Source organism: Temnothorax nylanderi, unplaced genomic scaffold (genome assembly GCF_030848795.1).
Source record: "Temnothorax nylanderi isolate EJ_2023f unplaced genomic scaffold, tnyl_v1.0 TNYL_tig0003_pilon, whole genome shotgun sequence".
Lineage (NCBI taxonomy): Eukaryota > Metazoa > Arthropoda > Insecta > Hymenoptera > Formicidae > Temnothorax > Temnothorax nylanderi.
The window spans coordinates 3,089,336-3,112,631 of NW_027249065.1; the positions used below are offsets into that span (position 1 = coordinate 3,089,336).

The 23,296-nt window shown below is 40.9% G+C and overlaps 1 protein-coding gene across 10 annotated transcripts in view; it reads right to left on the minus strand.

The window, feature by feature from the left end:
- LOC139771988 (uncharacterized) overlaps window positions 1–23,296 on the minus strand; it is a 151,527-nt gene that overhangs the window by 125,402 nt on the left and 2,829 nt on the right. For 2 of the 10 annotated variants that reach the window (XM_071705477.1, XM_071705415.1), the window contains exon 1: window positions 15,090–15,323. The exons of 5 other annotated variants lie outside the window; for them this stretch is intronic. In XM_071705477.1, the coding sequence (XP_071561578.1) occupies window positions 15,090–15,132 (43 nt within the window). In that variant the 5' untranslated portion in view covers window positions 15,133–15,323. Of the gene's footprint in view, window positions 1–10,793; window positions 10,829–15,089; window positions 15,324–23,296 lie in introns of those variants that run through there. 3 more of the 10 variants (XM_071705590.1, XM_071705553.1, XM_071705629.1) reach the window with 2 other exon arrangements.

The following is a 23,296-nucleotide window of genomic DNA, read 5'->3' on the forward strand; positions in this document are numbered from 1 at the left end:
TTATTCTATACCGAACACTGAACATACGTATAAATCGTTTATCATTATACTCCACAGTCCACCCGTTATTAATAATTCGAAAAGTGCCATAGACAATAAGAGTGGCGAGTTTCGCTGGTTCGGACAGATTTAATCTATCGAGCAGCGGGGCTGGCGAGAAGCTGTTTAGTTACGAGATCGTTGTCGCCCGTAAATCGTCATCATGCTTGCGAACCCGCTACCGGTCTCGCTACACTGGATTTTCCCGATCGCGGCGCGCACTTTCGCGATAAGGTCGTATCTCGATTACGGTCATTGGATATGATTTATCGCAGCTCGTCTCGGATCCGCAGCGGACGACACAGAGTAAACACGAGGCTCGTAAAGGAGCTCGTGAAGGCGCCTGTCGCGGTCAAGATGCAGAACAAATCACTAAGGAAGAGGACTTTTGCATCTTGATATGTCGGACGCAGCCTAGTACTCGCACTCGGTGACAGAGAACACGGATTTCTCTTTTCCACAGTTAATGATGCGAAGTCGGTTAATGATCGCCACGTTAACAAGTGGATAGCGCGAACCTCGACAAATTGACATTCACGCATATTATGAAGTCGATTTTATCAGTCTCTAAATGTCTTATGAATGCATTAAAATATAAGCGACTATATAAACATTAAAATATAAATCCGTAATATAGACTGGAATGAATTTGAATCTATAATATGAATTCAAATTAAAACGCATGGATAGAAAAATTGTGACTTTGAACTTTTCTCAAATTACTTTCATAAGCATTACTTTGTAAGCTTTCATGTACGGCTTCTTCTCATTTGGATTAGCTAATGAACCTCTAAAAGATTTATTAAACGCAAGTTATTAAGAAACTATCTGTTGAGAAATCTCGCGTGTTGCAGAAGCTAAGGCTTCTTTAATCTTTTGGTACTTTACCTGTGCGAAAGAACAGTTATATTTCTCGCACGTACGCCTGGAAATAGGTAGACGATGGGCTCTGGCGTAAAAGCGAGAACTGCACACGTGGTTCGTACCAGGTTGCTGTACCGACTCTCGAAGCGGATATTGGGAACGAGCATCGCGGAAGAGCATAACGCGTCGCGCACGTCAGACTAGCTATTTTCGCTTGGCTTAGACTTTCCAGAACACCCAGCAGCTCGTCGTAGCTGCATTCCGTTCGCTGCTCTTTTAATAGCTATCTTTGGACAATGCCGCACCATCATTGCAAAAAGTACAAATATCCATACAATGTTTAGTTCAACGATAATATTTCTATTTATAAAAATATTAAATGCAAATACCAATTTACGATTTTGCGTAATAAAGTTTTTCGTAATATCAATATTTTCTGTAACAACTCGTCATATTGAAACAAATTAATAAATATTTACGATTAAATTAATAAAAATAAGATTTTCGCACATCACTTATTCTATTTCTTCCTTTGCGCGAATAACATATTTTTAAATATAAATTTTCAGCATAAGCTTCAGACGTTGTTAAAATTTTATTTGAAGGAACATCGTAATCACCTGAACTTTTTTTATGTGATATAAATTCAGCAGAATTAAACGGCACTTTTAGTTCAAAATTGGTTTTATTCAAGAGCGATGCTGGAGTAGACGTTCCAAGGTTCCAAAGTAAGAGGGCAAGTTCAAGGCGAGTAACGGAAACGGAAATACGTTGGTGAGCGTTAGGAAAGGCGAGAAACCGGCACGGGATCGCGAAAGGAGGAGCAAGAGAATCAAGCGCATTTTGCTGCACGATATTACGACCGTAATACTGTAGTTAGTCGAGCATAATTGCAAGTTTAGTGTCGATCAATAATGGTAAACGGGTTTGTGTGTTCCGGCACGAGATGGACGGAGAGTTCAATGATATCTGAATTCAGATTGAGACCGTGAAAGTTGTTAGAAACAAATGTATAGAAAATTCATATAACTGATATAAAAATGTCAAGGAGTAAACATCACATGTTCTGTTTCACTTTTGCCAAAATCGATGGACGAAAATAACATGAGGGACTAGTTTAAGTTTAGAATATAAATTATTATCGATTATTGTGTGTGTGAAAGAGAGAGAAAAGTATTAAAAAACAATTGGCAGATTTATCTTCGAAAGATTGCATTGACGGCTTCGAATTGTGTAAAAAGCAGCATGCTTTCTGCTCCATACGATGTATTGGCATACGAAGCTGCATCTCACAATCTTTTAATATTAGCCGAGAGAGGCGATAACCATACATTACACTCACGGATATGCGTTTCGAAAAGGTCACGCAAGGCAGGAGGTTCCATTTAAGCGTCGAACTGCGAATTCCACACGTCTCGATATTAATTCGCCGATCGTTTTAAATACCAAGGGACGGACGACGTCGAGATTAAATTTGCGTCTCGCCTTCGCAGAAAATTTCAAGAATTTATGAAGCTTAAATCAGACATCAAATAAAAGAGTAAAAAAAAACCAATCAAATTTTTCAATAAAACAAAATCGACTTCAAATTAATCTAGAAATGTGTTGTCAAACTAATAACAGATTTTGTTATTCTAATACTTCCGTAGTTAATAAATTTTACACCCAACAACAATCTAGGATTCATTATAACTTATATTATAATGTGCTTACAAGCCGATATTAAAGCTGGTAATAAAAACGTGCGACACGCAACAATTGTCAATTAGGACCGGCAGACGCACGCGAGGCATAAATAGCAACGAAAATTGCAGCATGCGAAAGAGAACGGCATCGAGGTGCATCAACATAACGGCAGACAGATATATGTTTCCTAATGGACTCGTTTGTGCAAGAAAGTTATGGTATGTCGCAGCGCGATGCGGCGAGGTGGCGGCGAATTGTTTCGAGCTCCCGCTCGTAAAAACTGCGACGAAGACCGATAATCATCACCGTTAGTGTCGGAATTCCCCGCGAGTTTGTAAATGAGTCGTTTCCACGTCCCCGTAGGGTTAACGTACGCCCAAGTTCCATCGATCCTGGCGAACAAACCGACACCTGCGAGCACGAAGCCGGCATACGATTGAACGTATGTCCCTTGATAGCCGGCGGATCGAGCGAGGAAAATCGATAATTATGCTATAGGGGCTGTTCAGTAAAATTAATACGAGGCAGGTGACCTCGACAGGAATTTTCGCATCCTTGCGCGAAACGCAAGGCGGAAATAAACGTACCTTTGGCGTGGAAAATGGATAATTAGGTGCAACACGTCCGGTGAACTTGTCGAGAGAAATACGCCAGCTGTCTATCTCGGGGGTTTTTTTTTCGAATCGCGATAGGTGTGGTGGCGAGTGTGGAGAATGGATAATTATACGACAATACGTTCGCGAAAAAATAAGAAGAGAGATATCTCAGCTTTGAATCGATATAAAAAAAAAATCAACTCAGAAAAGAGAAACCTCACTTTCATCGAGCAGGTTTTTTTTTTATCGTGTACGGAGATATTAGCAGTGACAGACATCCGTTAAGCGTGTAAAATCGATAATCATGGCGCACAAAATGTGCCCATTAAAATCGACACAATATAATACACCTTATTAATATTTTACTGGTCTAATGACGGCGCGTGCGCCAGATTAAATTTCACGTTATTCAAGCCTCATACAAACGCTTTCCGTCGTAATTAATCCGTAAGCACGCGCAGTAATCGGAGATGTTTAAGCGTAGCGAATCGGTAACTCGGAAACGTAATAGCGAAATTCCGGAGTGTTCGCCAGGCAACGCATTAATCCTATCAGGCCTTTGGACGCGATATTATTTATGTTTTACGGTACTCGAGGTCGCGTCGAATAACTTCTACATTATTACTCCGTTTCGCGAAATAAAACACAGTCCAAGCGGTATGCGTAACTTAGCGGTTTCGCTCCCTGACTGTCGTTCTGATGAATGCAACTATAGGCGTTGCTTAAACGCGAAAGTATCACTCGTTAGAAACCGCGATTCACCGCAGCGACGGGAATATTTCAATGTCACCTCGCTTCTCCATTATCGCACGTAATGAAAATAACCGTAAAGCGCGTGAAACTGTACAAGTGTATACCTTGTATCGCGAATATCCTCATCTCAATCTTCGCGGGATCAAGTGACGCGAGAGCTTTAACTAGAAGTCCGTGCGAGTTCAGTTGGGCCGAGTGACGGTGTGATAAAATATGTGAGACGACCGATCGCGGAAACGCGAAGATTGAGTATACAGTTTCGGGGACAATAAAGGCTGATGCGTGCGAAGTAATAACGGTGCAAGATTAATGTCGCCTCGTATAGATCATATCGAAACAGGATTGCCGTCGAGATGCTCGCGCCTCCTCCAGCTGTCTCGTATATATCTTCCGAAATAACATTCAAACAGCTTCATATAGGTACGCTCTCTGCGAAAGCATTATAGATAGAAAACCTTTCTGAGAACCGGACTTGATTTTTCCCAACAGATTTCCATATTTTGAATATTTTTATACTTTGTATTTTTATTCCTAAAAAATCAGAACTAATTTGATGAGTTATAAAAAGGATATCCCGTAACTTAGACTAATAAGAATCTCGTTTTAACTTTGATTTATATGTTCTTGATGACAATAATCTCGAACACGTTAAAATTGTTTTGCAGAAAACATGATAAAACCACGATTTGGACCAGCTAGACCTGGCGGAAACGACAGGTTCACGAGAGGTCTTTACCTTAACCTTGAAGAGCACCGATCGTCCTAGCAAAAGTGAACCAGACAAAAGACGAGGTGCTAACAACGTGAGTAGTTCACCCAGTTCCACGGTGAATAATATACGGTTTCCGAGCTTATGTAAGCCCGAACGTTTCCTTGCGGACACGTCCAGGCATCGGCACTGATCTCACCGTCATTTTATCCGCTCATCTGATACCGAGACACGTCGGTGCATAATAATATCAGGCACGGAATCACATTCCACGCATACAGTATGTCGAATCCTGTTAATATTTGAACTTCAGTTGGAAATGCTATAACGACTTGGGATCAAATTTTCTAACAAATAACATTATTTTTGTCTCGAGATTACATTAAATATACATTCTTTTTTTTATATCTAAAATTATAACAAATAACATTTTATTTCCTATCTCTCTTAGAATAAATACAGCCACAATATTTTAAACTCAATATTTTAAAGATGAGTCCTTTCTATGTGATTATATATCTGCTACTTATTCATTATTACTTATCCGTTAATAAAATTAATTGCGTGATAAGAGAAAAATTTGCGAGGTGATCTAATTTCTAACGGACATTAATCACGAAGATGATTCACGGGTCAGTTGGCGCGATCTCTATTAAAGTGGTCTCCATTAGAACGATCGTGCAAATAGTCGTCACACTTTCTGAGCACACGTCTTTCGCGCCGTATTGCGCAGTTTGCGTACGTTTTATTTCCAAAAACTTGAGCTTTACCGTATAATTAGTCGTGCGAATTTAACGTACGCTCTGCCGCAATTAAGAGACCACCCGCAAACCGGACAAACAAGTCAAAGGGAACTCAATCGTATGTAGCGCAATAATTAATGATGCGGGCAGGTCAGAATATATTACCCGATTTGTGCAAATATTTCACGAAAAATTCGCAATTTTTACCGGTTTGCTGCGTAAGCCATGCATCTGTATCAAACTCGAAATCGAAAGTATGACGAATTATTTTAGGGACAATAAAAAAAAGGAATAAATATTATTTGATGTCAACAAAATTTTCTTCCACATTTTCACGATCTTGTATCTTGAAAAAATCACTATAACAATCGTTAACTTTCTATCATAAATCTCGAGTTTTTCTACTATGCTTATACAAAGATTGGAGGTCAACAATTACGACGATTTATTTGACGAAAATCTTCCCCGTGACGAGCGAAACCATTTCGCGTTCCTATTGTTTCACGCGATATTATCAATCGCCGAGAGCACGTGTTCGCGCTAATGACGACCGAGACGAGTAAGAAGGAACGACGCATCGCGCCTTTCCGTATAGCAAACTGCGTTTCGACTTGCATCTTTTCTCACTATTGTATGTATCTTCCCACGAAATGCAAGTGCAATCACGCTGAACACGACGGTGCGACGCGGCATTATCTTCTACGTGTCCGAATGACACCTTTACGTCGTCAGATCTTCACTTTTATGTTACGCAATCGATAATGTTATCTCTCGTTGGAAATTTTTCCAACGTCCATATTCGTGAAGAATCTTAACGTTGAACCGAATCTTCGCGACGTAAGTTCAACGACGTCCTCTACAGAAGAGTCTTGAAAAATCGGTCTCGAAAACGCTGTTTCGGCACATCCTCTTTCCATTAATTGATCCCGCTCGGACACGCAACGGTCAATTTTCGCAATTCGCGGCGAGGTATAGAAGTACCGCGAAGGCAGTCACACCCAACTGACTAAAGTGACGTTAAGTGGGCCTTCGCATTTAACATCATTGGCCTCCGCACGTCAAGCGCGTTGGCCGCGCCGTGGATAACTTGTTCGTTTCAGCCGCACCGTGCAGGCTTACTTATGTCTGTCGTGTTTATGTAATCGCGTAATGAGACGTGGGCGAGAACGTCTATTTCGTTCTTCCTCATTTGCGTTTCTGGGACGATACGCGAATCTGGAAGAATCTACCGGGCAACTAAAAGGAAAAAAAAATTGTTATAGAGAAATTGTGATAGAGATTGTATGCAAGCAACAAATTAGCAAATATCAACAATTTTTGAGAAAAAATTTGGATACAAGTCAATGCTAGAAATCGAATTTATTTGAACACAATTTCATATTTAAAATGGACCTCATAAAGTCATAAATTATAAATTGGATCTGCTATTTGCTGCGAACTTTTCATATGTATATCTTATTGTTAGTAGCAAAACTTTAAATAAAAATTCTATTGAGCTCTAAAGTTAACTCAAGTGTTTTAAGGCTTTATCTGCAGTTATCGCTGCTCACCGAGTTTTTTTATCTTAATACTGATGGACAATGGGTTACGAAGCGAACAATCGTGCAGCTTGACAAAAGTCGACGGGGAAAACGAGCGTAGCGAACAATCCGCGCTCGTGTACAAAACGTTCCGAACGATTACCTCATTTGTCGGCGTTTGATTCGCTATGACGATTGCACAAGGGTCCAGCGCGAGAAGAAAACGTCAAGCCAAGACGGGAGGTACGTGGGTGGTTTTCGAATGAAAGAAGACCCGGCGATTTCGTAAACGAAGAGGATTCCTTTGCCACGACATGCGCCGAGCGTTTGTCAACATCCTTCTCGAGAAGAACGCACTTCCTTTGTCGTTTGAGCTTTATTTCCAATCAAAGTAAATATAGTAAAACATTCCTTTTAAAAAATAAAAATAGCGGATATTGCTTATTAAAATTCTCTCGTATAATTCCTAATCAGAAAGATATGAAAAAACATCTTTCTACTTATATACGAAATGTGATTTCTTTAACTTTTCACAATTATAGCTACGTGATATAACTACGCTGCGATATAACTATGAGCGCGTTCTATATTGACAAATGTGTATCCTTTGGAATTATCTCGCTACAATTAGAGTTATACGACCGACGATTTATCTTCGACCAGCATCTCGACCAGAAACGAATTACCGCGAACACATTCCACGATCGTTTATCACGCCGCTAAGAAATCTGTCGACCAAGCCTATGTGTATCAGTTTCCATTCGAGCGTCGGGCTGCTATACGCGAAATCCACTTTCCTGAAATTATGCCGCGCCCAATACGGAAATGAAACCGTGTTATCTATCCATCGTTCGATAGAAATATCGATCTATTATGAAAAAGGAACGGAACCAAGAATATCATTCTTTCGAAGACTGCTAAATACGGAATTGCTTCCAATATATAAAGATCCACGACCGTCCATTATCCTATATTATTTTCGTCGTTTTTAATTTTTAAACACTAGATTTAAACCTCATCTTCGATGATTGTAACACAAGACATCAAATTTTAAAATAGACTGTGTAAAATTAAATAAAACTTCATAACTTAATAAAATTTACATGTCGTTGATTCACAACCAACCTGAACACGTAAATTAGAGCAACGCGAGCTAAGAATCCATGTTCGTGAGCAAGTAATATCTCAAGTAAAGATTTTATAATCAACTTTATAATCAACTTCTATATTTAAAGCTCGATCGAGAGCAATTTAATTTGCAATCGCTTGTAACTGAGAAGCTATTCTCCTCTTAACATTGAAATTAACGGCATTATTCTTAATTCAGTGCCTGGTAATCGAGAGAAAAAATACATATAGAATAGCATAGAATACCGCGCGGCCGCGAGAGCGATTAAAAAGTACGCGAGTCAACGAACGAACTTGGAATGCAATTAAAGGAAATTTAACGAGCTTCTTATCGTTATCCAGGCTTGCCGTTCAGAAAATTAGTCGGACACGCTCAAGGAAGCTCATCGTTTCCGCGCGAGGGCTTAATCTCTTCCTACCACGAAATCGAAGAATTCGCCACGGCGATCTCGCCGTTCTCTCCTTTCATTCGTATATAACCGTTCTGCTCGCGTTTGTACATGCCGAATGCCATTGAATTTATGAAGAACGCGCGGTGGTCATTAAGAGATTAAACGTTTGACTCGCGGATACCAGCTAAGCAAGAAACGACGACGTTTACGCACAGAATGTGGGGTAAGCAAAAACGCGCAGGAACTCGCCATTAATATCGCAACGCTATATACTATAACATTTAATAATGCCATCACATATATTATTAAGTGAAAGAGATAATCTTTGATGCGCGCGCAAAGACACGTGCAAAAAACGGCCACGAGTTTCCTTCCGTTAACAATATAAATCGAACACGCTAGCGCGTGCGGCCTCGCGCCGCTGAATTATGCACCGTTGAATTATGAATGGCACGGGATAATGGAAATAATTAACGGTGTCCGATTCGCGGATGCTAATGAAGCCGGCGAGATGGTTTGCTGCTCGCATTAATGCGCGTCTCGCCGTCGGGAATTTCTCGGCCGCGCCACGCCGCGCGAGAGAGACGCACCTCGTAACAAAAGTCGCGTCTTCCGCAATTATCGCCGGCCCTATCCGCGTGCCTTGCCGCGATGCCAGTTCGCACGCCCGCGCGCCGTCGAGAGCGGTTCGGGGCTAACACACGACGGGAAAGATGAATTTCGATTTCACCGGGTCGACGGCGTGACTCCGGGATCGCGAGGGCGGGCAAACGAAATTTGCGGTATCAAGAATAACTGTTATTATATCTTCTATAAGATACCCGCGTGTACTAATAGCGCGCTTTCGCGAAGATTCCACATTTGATATCATACTTATGAAGTGACGGAGAAAATGTGGATATTATATGCTGCCAAATTATTTCTTTAAATAAGTTAATCAGTTAAATACTTAAGGGCCGGTTGTTCCAACCTGTTGGTAAGCTAACTAATAGTTAAATCATATGTCTATCTTTGTCTAATGTAAAGGATAAACAAAGACATATATATATGATTTAACTATTAGTTAGTTTACCAACAGGTTAGAACAACCGGCCCTAAGTTCAATTATTAACCGGCCGTATATGAAAATATAGAATCACAGAAAAGACGTCGAAATATTGTTCGATATTATCTGTCAGAACTTCTCATTTAAAAGGGTAAGATCGAGCGGAAGGATTTCTCTCATCCCTTTCGCCGCCTAACTCTTTTTAACGAATATAATTAACTGTGATACACAAACGTGTGTTTGTATAACAATCTATCATTTTATATTTTTTTTCTCCGCTTAAGCGAGGCGGTGAATAAGGAGAAGCATTCGCACTCGCAAGACACGTTTGCGCTGTATCTATGGGTGGCCCTAATGATATTCAGCTTGCTTTCTCCTCTAAATCGTGAAAAGTAGCATGCATGCGTGGAAAATTAACGCAGCAGGATAGCTCGAGCAGATCCGCGAGGAAAGATACGCGGATTTGTGGCGACACGAACGATTCGCGTGCGTATGGGCGCGTAAATCCGCCCGCGAGAAACGATTTCGCCTCGTGATAGCGAGCGCTTTCCGCGGGGACCGTTCCCCTGGCACGGATTCCTCGATCCGGCGATCGAGAAACGCAATGCACCTTCGTCTCGACCCACCTATCGTGGGAATCTATCACGTGGATCGAACCTGCCTCTTGCTGACCCGCACGCATACACCGCTAATCCGCGTGTCGGAGGCCTGAATGCGAGAGAGCCTAAGCGGGTATGCCCGTCGCCGCTACTTTTTAACCCGCTTCTCGCCGCCGCATATGCTTCTTACACCGATGAATCAGACATCTATTCATTGAGCATTGAATGCTAAATAACTCAGCGTAAAAATAGACACGCGTGGTTGCTGCAACTATGCAATTTGCATTTTTCCCCGCAACGCGTTCTAGCGGCATATGCACTTGTTTGGAGCCTACTTTGAATTTTTTTTCTTATTTCGAATAATAGTTACATCGACGATGATCATATTGACGTTCACTCTTCCGACGATAATAATTAAGTTGTGAGAAGAATCGGCGATAAATCTCGTTGAACGTTCGATTTGTACGGATCTTCCATATAGAAACGTGTCAAATTCTTATATTACGATTCTCTATCTGCATTACGATTCTCTATCGCAATTCTCTCGACGTTATCTTAATCGCTCGAACCGGTCGCATATCAAGAGAGTTTCGCTTTAATTAATTCGCATAACTCGCGCAGGTCGTTCAATCGACGTGTTAATTAATCGAAACTACCGCGCCGTTTCTGCAAATGTTACGATAGAAAGCAACGTTAGTTACAGAAAAGCATGAACTCACTTTTCGGCGCGAATAACAATGACGAATGAAAGTGTGGTACTCTGCCTCGAAAATATCATTTGCACCGACTTACCTGAAACAGAAAAAAATATACGTTAATTTAAATATTGCGCAAATATTGCGAAAACGTTTCCTATAATAATTTTCCATGTTATTATACGTGTTTTTTCTCCTCCCTTTTAAGTTTCTTGACCTTAAGGTTAATTAACAACGATTATTGCAGGAAGCGTATGCTAGTAGCGAAAGGTCGCCGCGAAAACTCCCGCGATTAATGCCTTCGCTGCAATTGATGGTCGGTGAGATATCGATCTGTGATATCTGCGCGCGGCCTCGCCGCACGGCGGAAGATAAACGAAGTTCACCACAAAGCCGACGATTATCGCGACTCTTCGTTCCTCCTCCTACTTCGTTATGCGCGCTATAATATATCGCGTGAGCACGCAAGCTGCTGCTAAGCAGAACTCGCGGCGCGGTCTCGCGCGCTCGCGGAACTTCGTTTCATGCTAGAGGCTTCGCGGTAGATCCGCGGGTAGAGATAGAAGAAAACATTCAAGCTCCCCGGCAAGTCGTCTCGCTGTATACCCTACATTTTGCATCCGTCATGAATACTCAGCATTTAACGGTTATGTTACACTCATTACGCTGAAAAATCGCGCTAAATGCGGCACGCTTTAGACTCGTGCTTCGCGCTCGGCGGCTTCCGCGAACATCTTCCTCTCGAGACATTAATAAATCAAAGTACACTGGGAATGCCTTTCCACCAGCACGGACGTATTATTAAGACTTGAAATGGACTAAAGATTCCAAAAGAAGCTCGATGATTATAAAATGAACGGCTTTCCCGTTCTTTTCAAATATTTCAAATTTAAAAAGAATTCTATTTAGATTCTTTCACTGATATTTCAAGCACGTTAATTATTGCCGTGCCAGTCGCGGGAGTAGAAAGTCCTGATGTAACTTAGGCGACTATCGACGAGAGGAAGACTTAAATGCTTCAATTCAACCTTTTGCCCCATGACCGGGAACACGAAACACAGCGATATCCATGCGTAGCTTCTCCGAAGTGTTTTAATCAGCAAGTAATGTTTCACTACGCATTACGCAAAAAAATCAAGATTTTCAAGAAAAATATGTGCATTTCGCGACGTGCGCGTACAAGAACATTAGTAAAAGTAATTTAAATATAAAATATTTTAATGTATTATTATGCCATAATTTTAAATCGTAGTTAAATATAAGATTTTAATAATAATGATGCCAATATCAGTTATTACTATTGCAATTTCCAATTGCAATTTACGCGAACATAATTGGACCGTTTTGCGACTTATCGCTGTACTTTTAGCACATATTCGGCTTCATTGTAACTGGCAAAAGACAAATAATAACATATAAATAGCGAATAATTTTTTTAATTATAACGAATGTTGAAAGGAAAAGTCAGCTGTGCTTATCCCAATAGCCTGTGAAAAGCAACCGAAAACAATGGCAGTAATCGCGCGAACACGGGTGTGCACAATGCAAATGCACTACAGATCTCCCCTTTCGTACACGTGGCCGGAAAGAGAAAGGAGCGAGAACAAGCATATTGTTCGCATTCAGCCTATATCAAATGCATATTGACCTAGGCCATGGATTATGCCTTTGCGTTAGCACGACGTTCGACTCGTGACAAAACAAAATGTACTATAATTTCGTTCGTGTTTCACATAGCGATAAAAAATTAACTCAAAAATAATCAAGAAACATTCTATTACAAACAATAAATAATTCTTTTACAAAACTTGATTACAAAATTTGTTTGTACCGGAATTCGTCTATCTATTTTAAGATGAAAATACAATATTTTACACGATTAGTTTTCAATCTTGTGTTTTTTATATTTCATATCTATACATTTTATATAAATATATAAGTATACAATAAAATATGAAGTTAATTATCTGAATATTATTAAAAAGCATTGATTTCTTTGTCGTAAAATTCTCATTTCTATTTATTTAAATTTCTCACGTAGATGCGTGAGACTCTTCTAGCACCTGCGAGATTTGGGAAACACAATCTTTCGTTGAGGAAACTACTGATAAGCAGTCTGAACAATGTTCCATTGTGAAAAGCGTGAAGTTAGGTAATATACGAGTACTCGCGTTTTCCAATTTACTCTACGCCCAATATAATTAAGAATGCCTGTGGCTAATCACCGACATCGCCGAGAATAGCGCACGCTTAATTAGAAGACGTTGGCCGGGATGATATTTCGCGTTGCGGCTTTCTCACTATAAATACACCGTAATGCGGTCAGTGCCAGGTTGTTAATCACGGAAAGAGTAAAAATGTGACATTAATCTGAATATTGTTACGGCAAATTTAAGGAACAATACATGTAACTCCGATATAAAATCTTCAATATAAAAACGATTGTCCTATATTTATCAAATAAATAAATTGCCTTCTGTGGAAACAAAATGCATCTTTGACATCCGGGTGCAATTAACCCGCGCCTCTTTACAAGATCATTTCCGAGCCGAGATTTTCCATTAGCTGTGACGTGATCTCTTCACCGCGTCAATCTTTTTGCGCCGCGGAATACTTTGTATCGCGGAAGAATCGCGCGCTCGCGCGGGGATTTTAAACGAACTGGTTCGTGCCGCAGGCGAGACGCCACAAGACGTAAGGGGTTAATGACGCGATTCGACGGGTGATGATGCCGGACAAGCTGATTGCGGAATTCGCCGCGACGAATTTCAATCCACCGTGCCTTCGGTCCGGCGTGAGGCGGGGTCTTGCAGGGGCATCAGGCCGGCGGAATGCCATTAAGCCGGTTCCATCTCGAGTACCACGGGAGAGTCGTCTCTCTCTCTCTCTCTCTCTCTCCCGCAGTTTTTCAGCCGTCGTGCGATTACGTATCGCGCAACACGATCGAGTTCTCTCGAACGATCGATGGTGGAGGACTTGCAACCGCGCGTGAACGCATAGCACTCTAGCCGGCCTCTCCGGAGACTTTAGTGTACTTTTCGACGAACGCGCGCGACGCCGTACGTGTGTATGTGTGTACCTTGCAATTATGGCACTCGACTGCAAATAAAGCAACCTGCCTCGCGCTAGACTGGGCAAACGTGCTCCGAATGGTAAAATTATCGCGGAAATTACAATCCTGCGCCCCGGAATCGTGGAACTGCTATGTATAGATGATTAGATGATAAGTGAATGAGGGGGATATTATACCATGATCTTACGAAACTTGAATCGTACTTGAACCAGTATTCTGAAATTTTCTCTGTACACGTGCGATTAATTTAATAATGATTCCTACCTAGGTATATAAACCTAATTCTCATGGATAATTATAGTAAAATAATTATAAGATATATAGAGCACAAAATTAATTTATAGTTTCGTGATAAAACTACGGCTAAAGGATATCATAATCGACGATTAAAACTTTCCGTGAAGAATAATTAATTTTACTAAAGAGATTATTTGTACATCGAGACTAACGAGAGTGCGTTTCGATCCGCACTGTTTTATCTATATTCACATAAACGATTATATTCTATCTCGATCATTAGTTGAGGATTATGGGCGATAAATTTAAATTTTGGACGTTTCTTATAAATTTCATCAATATTAACTTCTCGCCGAGCGGAAGTAATAATCGATTACAGTATTAAGGCCGATCTATTTTATCCAGCGTTTTCATCCTGGCTCGTTACAGCCTTACAGCGTAATACACTCGTTCGTAATTATAGGTCGTTCGCTCGAGTTTGTTTAGCGGTGTGCAATTCATTAGAACAAATCTCTCGCTTCCTTCGCGTGGCCGAGATAAATTGCATCTCTACGCGTGCTGTATCGTATACCACTCATTATTATCAACGTGTGTACGCGAAATGTCATTGCGCAATAATTATGCGACTCGACTTAACACCATGTGCTAATCGCGTAACTGCCGACTCCTTCTTGGTTATAAATCTGAACGTAGTTTGTTTCGTGCGAGTGAACAAGAAGTTTTTAAATAAGAAATTTTAAAAACTTAGGAGGAGATTACATGATTTATGTGATTGTACGATTATATGACTTATATAAGCATATCTAATAAATATGTAATAAATGTGATAAAAATCTCTACAAGATACAGAAAAGTAATTGGACCTTAAGGTTTAAGCACGTGAGCAATTCTAGTTATGTAATAAATGTGATAAAAATCTCTACAAGATGCAGAAAAGTGATTGGACCTTAAGGTTTAAGCACGTGAGCAATTCTAGTATCTTCTTGTTATAATTGACCAATCAGACATACCTAGATCAGACTGTCCATATTTTGCGACCATTGCGACTACCATTCTGAGTTGCTACTCGTTTCGGTGTCGTTCACACTGACCACCGGAAACAACGGGAGTGTTCAAGGTTTTCACGGGGGAGAATCACGAGAGATCGAGGAATCCCGAAATTATTCGATCGTGAACAACCGAGAAAGGTAAGCGGAACGAGATGCGATTCCGAGTGTTACGAACCCTCGGTATACGCGGTGAATCACCAATTTAGGACACTGTGTAGGCACGTACTTGGTTACGGAGAGATCGAGAGCAATTTATGTCGTCGTGTTAGAACTGATTTCACGTAAGCCTCACACTGAACCTGCAAACGAGAGTTTATGCTTTGCTTTATATTTGACGATACGTAAAATGTAAAAAAAATATCGACAAAATTAGTGAGATATCGAAATGTTTTACTATACGATAATAATATTAATTGACGTAAAAAAATATATGAAGAAGAGAACTGAAGTGCGATGTATGTTTTCGATCGGAGCAAATGGCGAAGAATTTCAAATGAGATTTACGTACTGTAAAATTCTGAATAAATTTGTGTGAATAGAGTTATGTAAATAGAACACGCGACATACATAGAATCACGTTTCACTTTATAGCAGTTTGCAAATTCACGAAGTGACGCATGGATAATCACTTTATGCGGTGATGTAATGGAGTTTGACAAGTAGGCAACATTGAAATGCAACGCGGACGTGATTCACTGATCATTGAAATTCATTCTCTCCGTCTTTTCTATTTAGCATCAATTTACTTTCTATTCGAAAACTTCTTCGCCACAGGCTTCGTTTAATTCTTATTTCCGCGACGTATATTTTGGACCGGATTTTCTACAGCACACACTATTATTCCACTGTAACAACACTGTCGAACTTTTCATTCCCTCGGCAGTGTGAACAGCAGAGATACGAATTTTCGCGCGAGATTGCCCAGTGCCTCGCTGAGGAAAGAATCGAGAGACCGAAGCACCGAAACGCGGGGAAAGGTCGAGATTTCCAGACTTAGGAAAGTTACGGAGGGACCGACAATCGCGGGGATTCTCTTTCTCGTCAAACGAAAACACCGCGCACTGACCTCGGCGAATCACACGATCGACTGTGATTGCTTGTGCACGCGCGCTCGCGAAGGTCGGGGAGAACTACGGAACCTCGTTCGCGCGTCCTTGACTTTCGCGCGGAAGACGCATAGCACCAACTGGCTTGTCTGGCTGGCTCGTGCGCGCTCGAATCCAGGATCGGGACACGGACGAGATTCGCTCTACGGCTGCGTGAAGCCGAGTGTGCGGCCTCCGCGATGAATCAAGCCCCCCATTTCATCCCGAGTCGACGTACCGCGGCCCCCTCCCTCCCCCCCCCCTACCGCCTCCCGTCTCTTCCGTTGCATCTCTTTTTCTGCCCTCGCGAAAAATAACGTAACGAATGACGGTCGTCGCGACCGTCGCGACGGCCTCCTAGGAAGAAGACGTTAGAAACGTCGGAAATTCTATTTTCAGATATGGTTGCGAACGATGCAACAGATTGGTCGCGATCATATTAGGATCATATCATCTCGAAATGCATGATCAAACGCTTTTAGACACGCTTCGCTTGACGGAGATGTCGAAATTATTATGCCACACGCTCCAGCATTCAACGCGATTTATAGTAAAACGATCTTGGAGAACTAGTACTTGAAAATAGTCGGGAGAACCCAGAGCATTAGAGAGAACTTCGCGGAATATTAAAGCGAATCGATTTATGCTAATTCTTGAGGAAATGCAGCGCGCTCAAACTCGCACGCGTCTGATGTTCGGAAAGGCAGTAAATAATGTTGTCGAAGTGGCGGAGAAAGACAAGGAAGAGGCGAGGAACGCGCGGGCTGTACTTCATCCATTTGGTTAAACATTTTCTTTTTTAGCCGCAAGTTCGAAACGACGTGTGACGGCATTAAATAGGCAACATGCCAACGACTGAGTTAAGCAGTGCGTCAAGAGTGCACGCGAGATCCATGTTAATCCTGGATGAATCTTATAATCCTATCTTTACGGTGTAACACCTAGTCAAATCACTTGAAATATACTTTGACGTAAAAAGCTAAATGAGTCAATTCAGTAGAGGCACACGAGCATGCCTCGAATAAATCATCAAGAATTAATTCATGTTCTTCCAAACTTGTCGGATTGAAAATAAATAATTTTTCATGAACTAAAATCCAGAAACGATGAGACTTATTCCCTAACTCTTTATGAATTTTAACTTTACACGATCTTAATATTGCAAGCCTATAATTTATTTAAAATACTTAACGTTAATTAAATTTCTATTACAAAAAATTAACGTTAAATTAACTCAAAAAATTCATGGAAGAACAATTTTATCTCGCTGGTGACTACTTCATCGAACAATTAGTCACTCGTTTATCCATCTATCTCGACGCGAGCTAACAGAAGGCGTGCTTTTGCCACGCGACGTGATTGCGATAAAGAAAGGAATGACCCGCCACGTCCCCGTGCCTGAAAGAGTAAAAAATTCGCCGTGGCGCGCTGCGCGGATAATTAGCATGCTCGCGAACATAAGTCACGATTTCATATTGCACGAGCGTGCCACATGCCGCGCGAACGAACGATGCACGGAGCACAACTTTCACGGAGAGCGGCCACGGGCAGAATTGCCCGGCGATGCGGGCAACAAATGACCGATGGTGCCCTGACGCGTGTATAGAAATCGGATGAACGGGGCTGGTCGATCGAACCGACGTTCGTCAGGCGATCGCGCGTTGCGTTTAGCGCACGGACGTGCGGAAACGTGACTGCGAGACGAGGTTTCTTCGCGTTAGCGCTGGCAGGAGAGAGACTTTCCTTCCAGCCGATTTCTAAGTCGGATGTATAAATATAAATGCATAGACGGCAGCGATGCGAGAGATCGTTCTCAATTTGCATAACGATGCGGCGCGACACTTTTCGACAATTTTCAAGCAAACACGGAAATCTGATATCCATTTCTACCAATGTAGACTAACTTTAATCTCGATTTAACTGTCTTTTTCTAATTCTCAAAACTAGAAAAAGATAAAAAGTAAGTTAAACCGGGATTAAAGTTAATCTGCATTGATAGAAATGGACATGAAAGAGACTATTACTATCGCGACAGATTTAGGCAGGAATTTTCTGACGAATATCGGATGAATATATGTATAAACGTCAATCTGTTCAAACGCGATATGTATTGAAAAAAATAGCGTGTTATTTTTATATTAATTAATTGTTTTCGATATTGTTGTTTGCACGATTCGGAGTTTTGTTCGTTGCGCAATGCTGAAATATAAGATTATCCAATATCGGAGGCAGACGGTATAAAGATAGAAGATATAAACGTAAAAAAAAAACGTATGCTAATGATAATGTACACGATACCTTCGTGCTATTCTAGATAGTAGTTTCATTTCGCAAAGAGGTTCAATAAACCAACTCAATGACACTGGCGATAATGACGAAACGAAAAATCCTACGAAAAGGATACGGTTATCATGTGACGGGACGTCACTCGGAACAGGTTATCGTGAGAGAATGAAGAAGTCGGAAAGCAATGTCCTGGAAAAAAAGGAGAAAAAGCGGTATACGTTTAAGTTCTCTCAACAAATAAAATATTTAATAAAAGTATAAGGATTATTATTATGAAACGCGACAGGCAAAAAAAGTAAAACTCGGAATATATAAATAAAAACATAGATGAACACGTGTACCATGTACACTGTGTAATTTGCGATATTATTTACTTATTATGCATGTTATTAACAAAATAAAAACAGGTTTTAAAGCATGAAGGTGAAAAAATATTTCAAGTTTGTCCAAATGGATTACCCACGATTATTATCATGAAAGGGGCAATCTAAAATCTGAAGAGATTCTCTTTTAAAAGGGGGGGAAAGGAGAAAGAGACAGAAAACTGTACAAACTGCGCGTAGTAAGCGAGTATGTAAATATGGGAGCACGATCGCGGATTGTTAATTAGGCGCAGATGAGCTCTATCCAGACCAAACAAACGAGCGTGAATAAACACGAATGAATAAGTTTGATTCAATGAGTGCGAACGGCGTCGCGAGACTCGCGAGTGCTTCCCGTAAGCAAGTTGTTAATTGGTGATTCGTATGTATGCTCGCGCTTGCTTGGTCTGAATCCGGTTTAAGGAGCTTTCGAGCCCACCGACAAACGTTAAAATAAGAGGATCGGGGAACAAGCATTGATTGATCGATCAGTCTTGTGCTTAATTACACCGACAAGCGAAGTTGAGGCGGAATCTTCATTCGATCGTTTACTCGTTCTCTTCTGTTCGGTTGGTCAACTCGCTCGAGGAGAGCGAAAAGCATCTCTCCCTTGCGGTGAGAAGCGTCGACCGAAAACTACCATCCGGCTGACGCGATTACGTAACGGTGTTAAAATAATTAGTGCGTATTACGTAGCGTTGCGCTGCGCGCGGTCGTAATTGGTGAGCGCTGCATGTCGGCGGGCGAGAATCCGGCCACGTTACGAACCCACGATACGTCGCGTCGCGATGAAACGGATGGACTTTGAACGTACAAGACAAATTTTCTCGTCGCGCCTTCTCGCGAGCTCGCTACTTTGATCCGATCGCGGATCTACTCTCGTTTAATAAAATGATAAAATAAATTTCAATTTATTCCAGTGGCGCGATGAATATAATTTATATAAGACAAGACGAGCAAAACCACACAAAGGTGTAGGTATCGAATCTTACGAGAAAGCTACTTCATTAAATAAATTATTACTCGATCCATTATCTAAATATTGTTGCTCAGACAGTTACAAACTGTCCGATATAATATATAGAGATAAGGTAGAACGACGGGAGAAATGAAGATAAAAAAAGAACAAATCTCCGCGGCTGGAGATTTTCGTGATGCGATTAGCGTCACCGACAAAGTCGCGCTGTAAAAAATTTATACATTACATCTGCATATCCAAGGCAACGAGATTCGAGGAGTAGTGAGTCATCATGTGTAATATCGATCCGCCTATACATTGAGCAATCCGCGTGCGAGCGCATACTCTAGAGTTCGCGGCGCGAACTCGCACCTTATCGGATACGACGAGGACGACGAGGACGACGAGACACGAAACGGACGATTCGTTAAAGCGACACCACGAGCCACTTCCCGCTGCCGATTCGACTGGTAGTCGGCAAACGTCGGCCAATTTAAAACGTTCCACATCGTTTCCTGTTTATTACGCCCCTAATGTCAGCGCGATCAATGGTTACGTGACCCTGACGAGGGCGGAATATCACGCGAAATCGCGCTCGTTAGTTATGAATTAGCCTAATGTATCCCTCCGTTCCAAAAATTAGGTGGATAGGCTGTCATTAGTACTTCCCTGGCAATAAGAGAATCTCGCGCGAGAGCCGTTGCCTGCGCACGCATATGTACACGATACCTTATATGTATGTATATATTACACGATACCTTCGAGTCTCTTGAATGAAGCAATGTACAATGTTGAAACGACGCGACGTTCCAAGCTTGCTACGAGAAATAGAGTTATTTTGGCATCGTTTAAAGCCGAGTATCAATCTCTACTCCATCTAAATGAAGTTGAATACCCGAGAATATACGTGGCATGCACGAGATTACAAAAGGCACGAGAATGGAGCCGATACTCTCGCACTTTGGCTACTCTCGCGTGTATAAGTGATCATTATTAAAAATCGCTTTTTTTTTTTAAATACGCGACATGGAAATTCGACATTGAAGGATTAACGTTGGAGACGCGCGATGGAATTATCAAAGCCAATAATAAACGGACGGATTTTGAAACGCGGCTTCGGAGACGGAAGCGGGCAACAATGTCGTCCCATTACCGGGAGAAGGCAGTCATACGGGTGTTACGAGAATAAATAACTGCAACCTACTTAAGCGCCTTCGTTACACGCCGCTACTCATATGCCAAAGAACTATCAATCTGAAACACAGGCGCGTACGCGTGCTCCGTGTACGAGTGATCGAATCGACAGCCTTGTACTCGTCTCGACGGAAGAGATGAAGTCAGCTACTCGGTATAATGAACTGCGAGGCTTGAGGAAATCTCAAAGTTCGTCGTCGCGAATCGTTCTACCGAGATATTTTTCCTTTCATTTCATTTGTATTATACTGTATCACGCTGTATTATATTGTACCATTTGTATTATGTATTCCAATAGTCACAACATACTTTACAACAATCCATGTAAAGCGACAAGCGCTGGTCTTGGAGTAATTTTAAAAAAAATTCCATTGTTTCTGATTGTCGAAATCTTATAATTACGTTACAAATTTTGTAATTATATGTACACTACATTGTCAACGTTATCCTCTCGTGTACCACCTCATCTTTCTGAACAAAGATTAATCGACGTATTTGAAAGAAATGTAGAACACGGAGATAAAACAACATTAATTTAAAAGAACGTTAATGCTGTGAAAATAGATATTCGCAGTGATTCAAAGTAGCGGTAAAAAAGATTCTTCAAACGTTATTTTTATCGTTTTTACCCTCATGTTACGTACAAAAGTTTAACAAAGTGTGCATTTCACATCTCAATGGGTATTAGAACTCTGCATCTCAATGGAGGGAATATGCAAATGTTGTAGGATTTGCAAGATACAAATCATTGTCAAAATTGCAGTCAACAATAAGATACAATAAGATACAACAAGATACTGTTTTACATAAAAATATAGGAACGCCTTTGTATTCAGAGAAGAATTCGCGAAAATATTGAAACCGTCGTCATAACGTTACGAACATACCTACAAGAACGCAAATTGCAGGATCATTATGACATTGTAAAAGTGAGATAGATATAGATAAGAATATCTCGACGGAATTACTGAATTTATTTCGGTGCTCGGTACCCGCACAAACGCGCGATCAGCCGACTTCCTTCCGTTAAAAAATCGCTGAACCATACCGACAAACGTGAAACCATCTGGCGGATACGTATGCGGCCGATGCCACTTACAACGCGGAAACCACATGCACACGGTGTTCTATGTCTTTCGATCGTGTTATATACGGCTGTACGGTGAATGAATATATTTCTGAATGGTCATCACGTCAATTAAGAACATTATTATGGGTGATGTCAGAATTATCATTGAATGCGCTCTGCGTCAAGATCATTGCTAAAGGTTTACATCGCTAAATGTGCAGATAACTTTTAGCTGATAAGTAGTCAGAATTATTATTGAATGCGCTCTGCGTCAAGATCATTGCTGAAGGTTTACACCGCTAAATGTACAGATAACTTTTAGCTGATAAGTAATCTGTATTATCTGATTTTACAGCAAAAGCAAGGCGAGTTAGGTTACTTCATACAGAATTCGTAAATTTATCGGGTATTCTTTCTTCTCATTAATTTCGTCCCCCAGAGGTAATATTAATATTATTGTAGAGATAACTTTGTTAAAAAGCGCTTGTGTGGCTTGTGAGAGAAAAATTCCTATTTTTTCGAGTAGTTGGCAGGCTTGTCTCCTGTGTGGTATGAGCCTGAGCGAGCAGAGTTCCTTGGGAAGCGCTAGCGACACGTGCGTTCCTGAATAAAGATCCTCAATTTTAACATTCGTGCCTTATTTACGCATCTCATTCCGTTCAATTGTGAACAATTATCAATAAATATAACTTGTATTATATCCAAGTAATTTTATTTCTCCTATACAAGTCTCTCAGAAGCTGAACTGAACAACTGTGTGAAATAAAAAAATAGTAAAGATTGATAAAGTTAAGCTATATGCTCTAGTGTTAAAATTAAGAAATTTACGAAAAGTGTAGACGAATAGTTTGACTTCCGAGAGGCTCGTGTGAACTAATATGATACCTTATAAAAAAATTTCTGTGTCAGACATCAGTTATATCATAGCAAAGCATTTTCCACGGAATCCGGAAACCGTTTATTACTGCTGAGTGACTAATTGATATCGCGCAATAATGCAACGAAACTGAACTCGCGGGACGTGTATAATAGATAGTAGATTGTGTGGATATCAGAGAGCGCGATAAGGGGAATCTGGGTTGCGATCAAGCGAAAGAAAAGCGTAAGACTCCTTGCACGATAACCTTACAATTTATGTATGATCAATCAAGTTGAGTCAATATCCTTCGTTCAATCGAGGAAATCCGCCAAAGTGAATCATCGCGCTACTTATA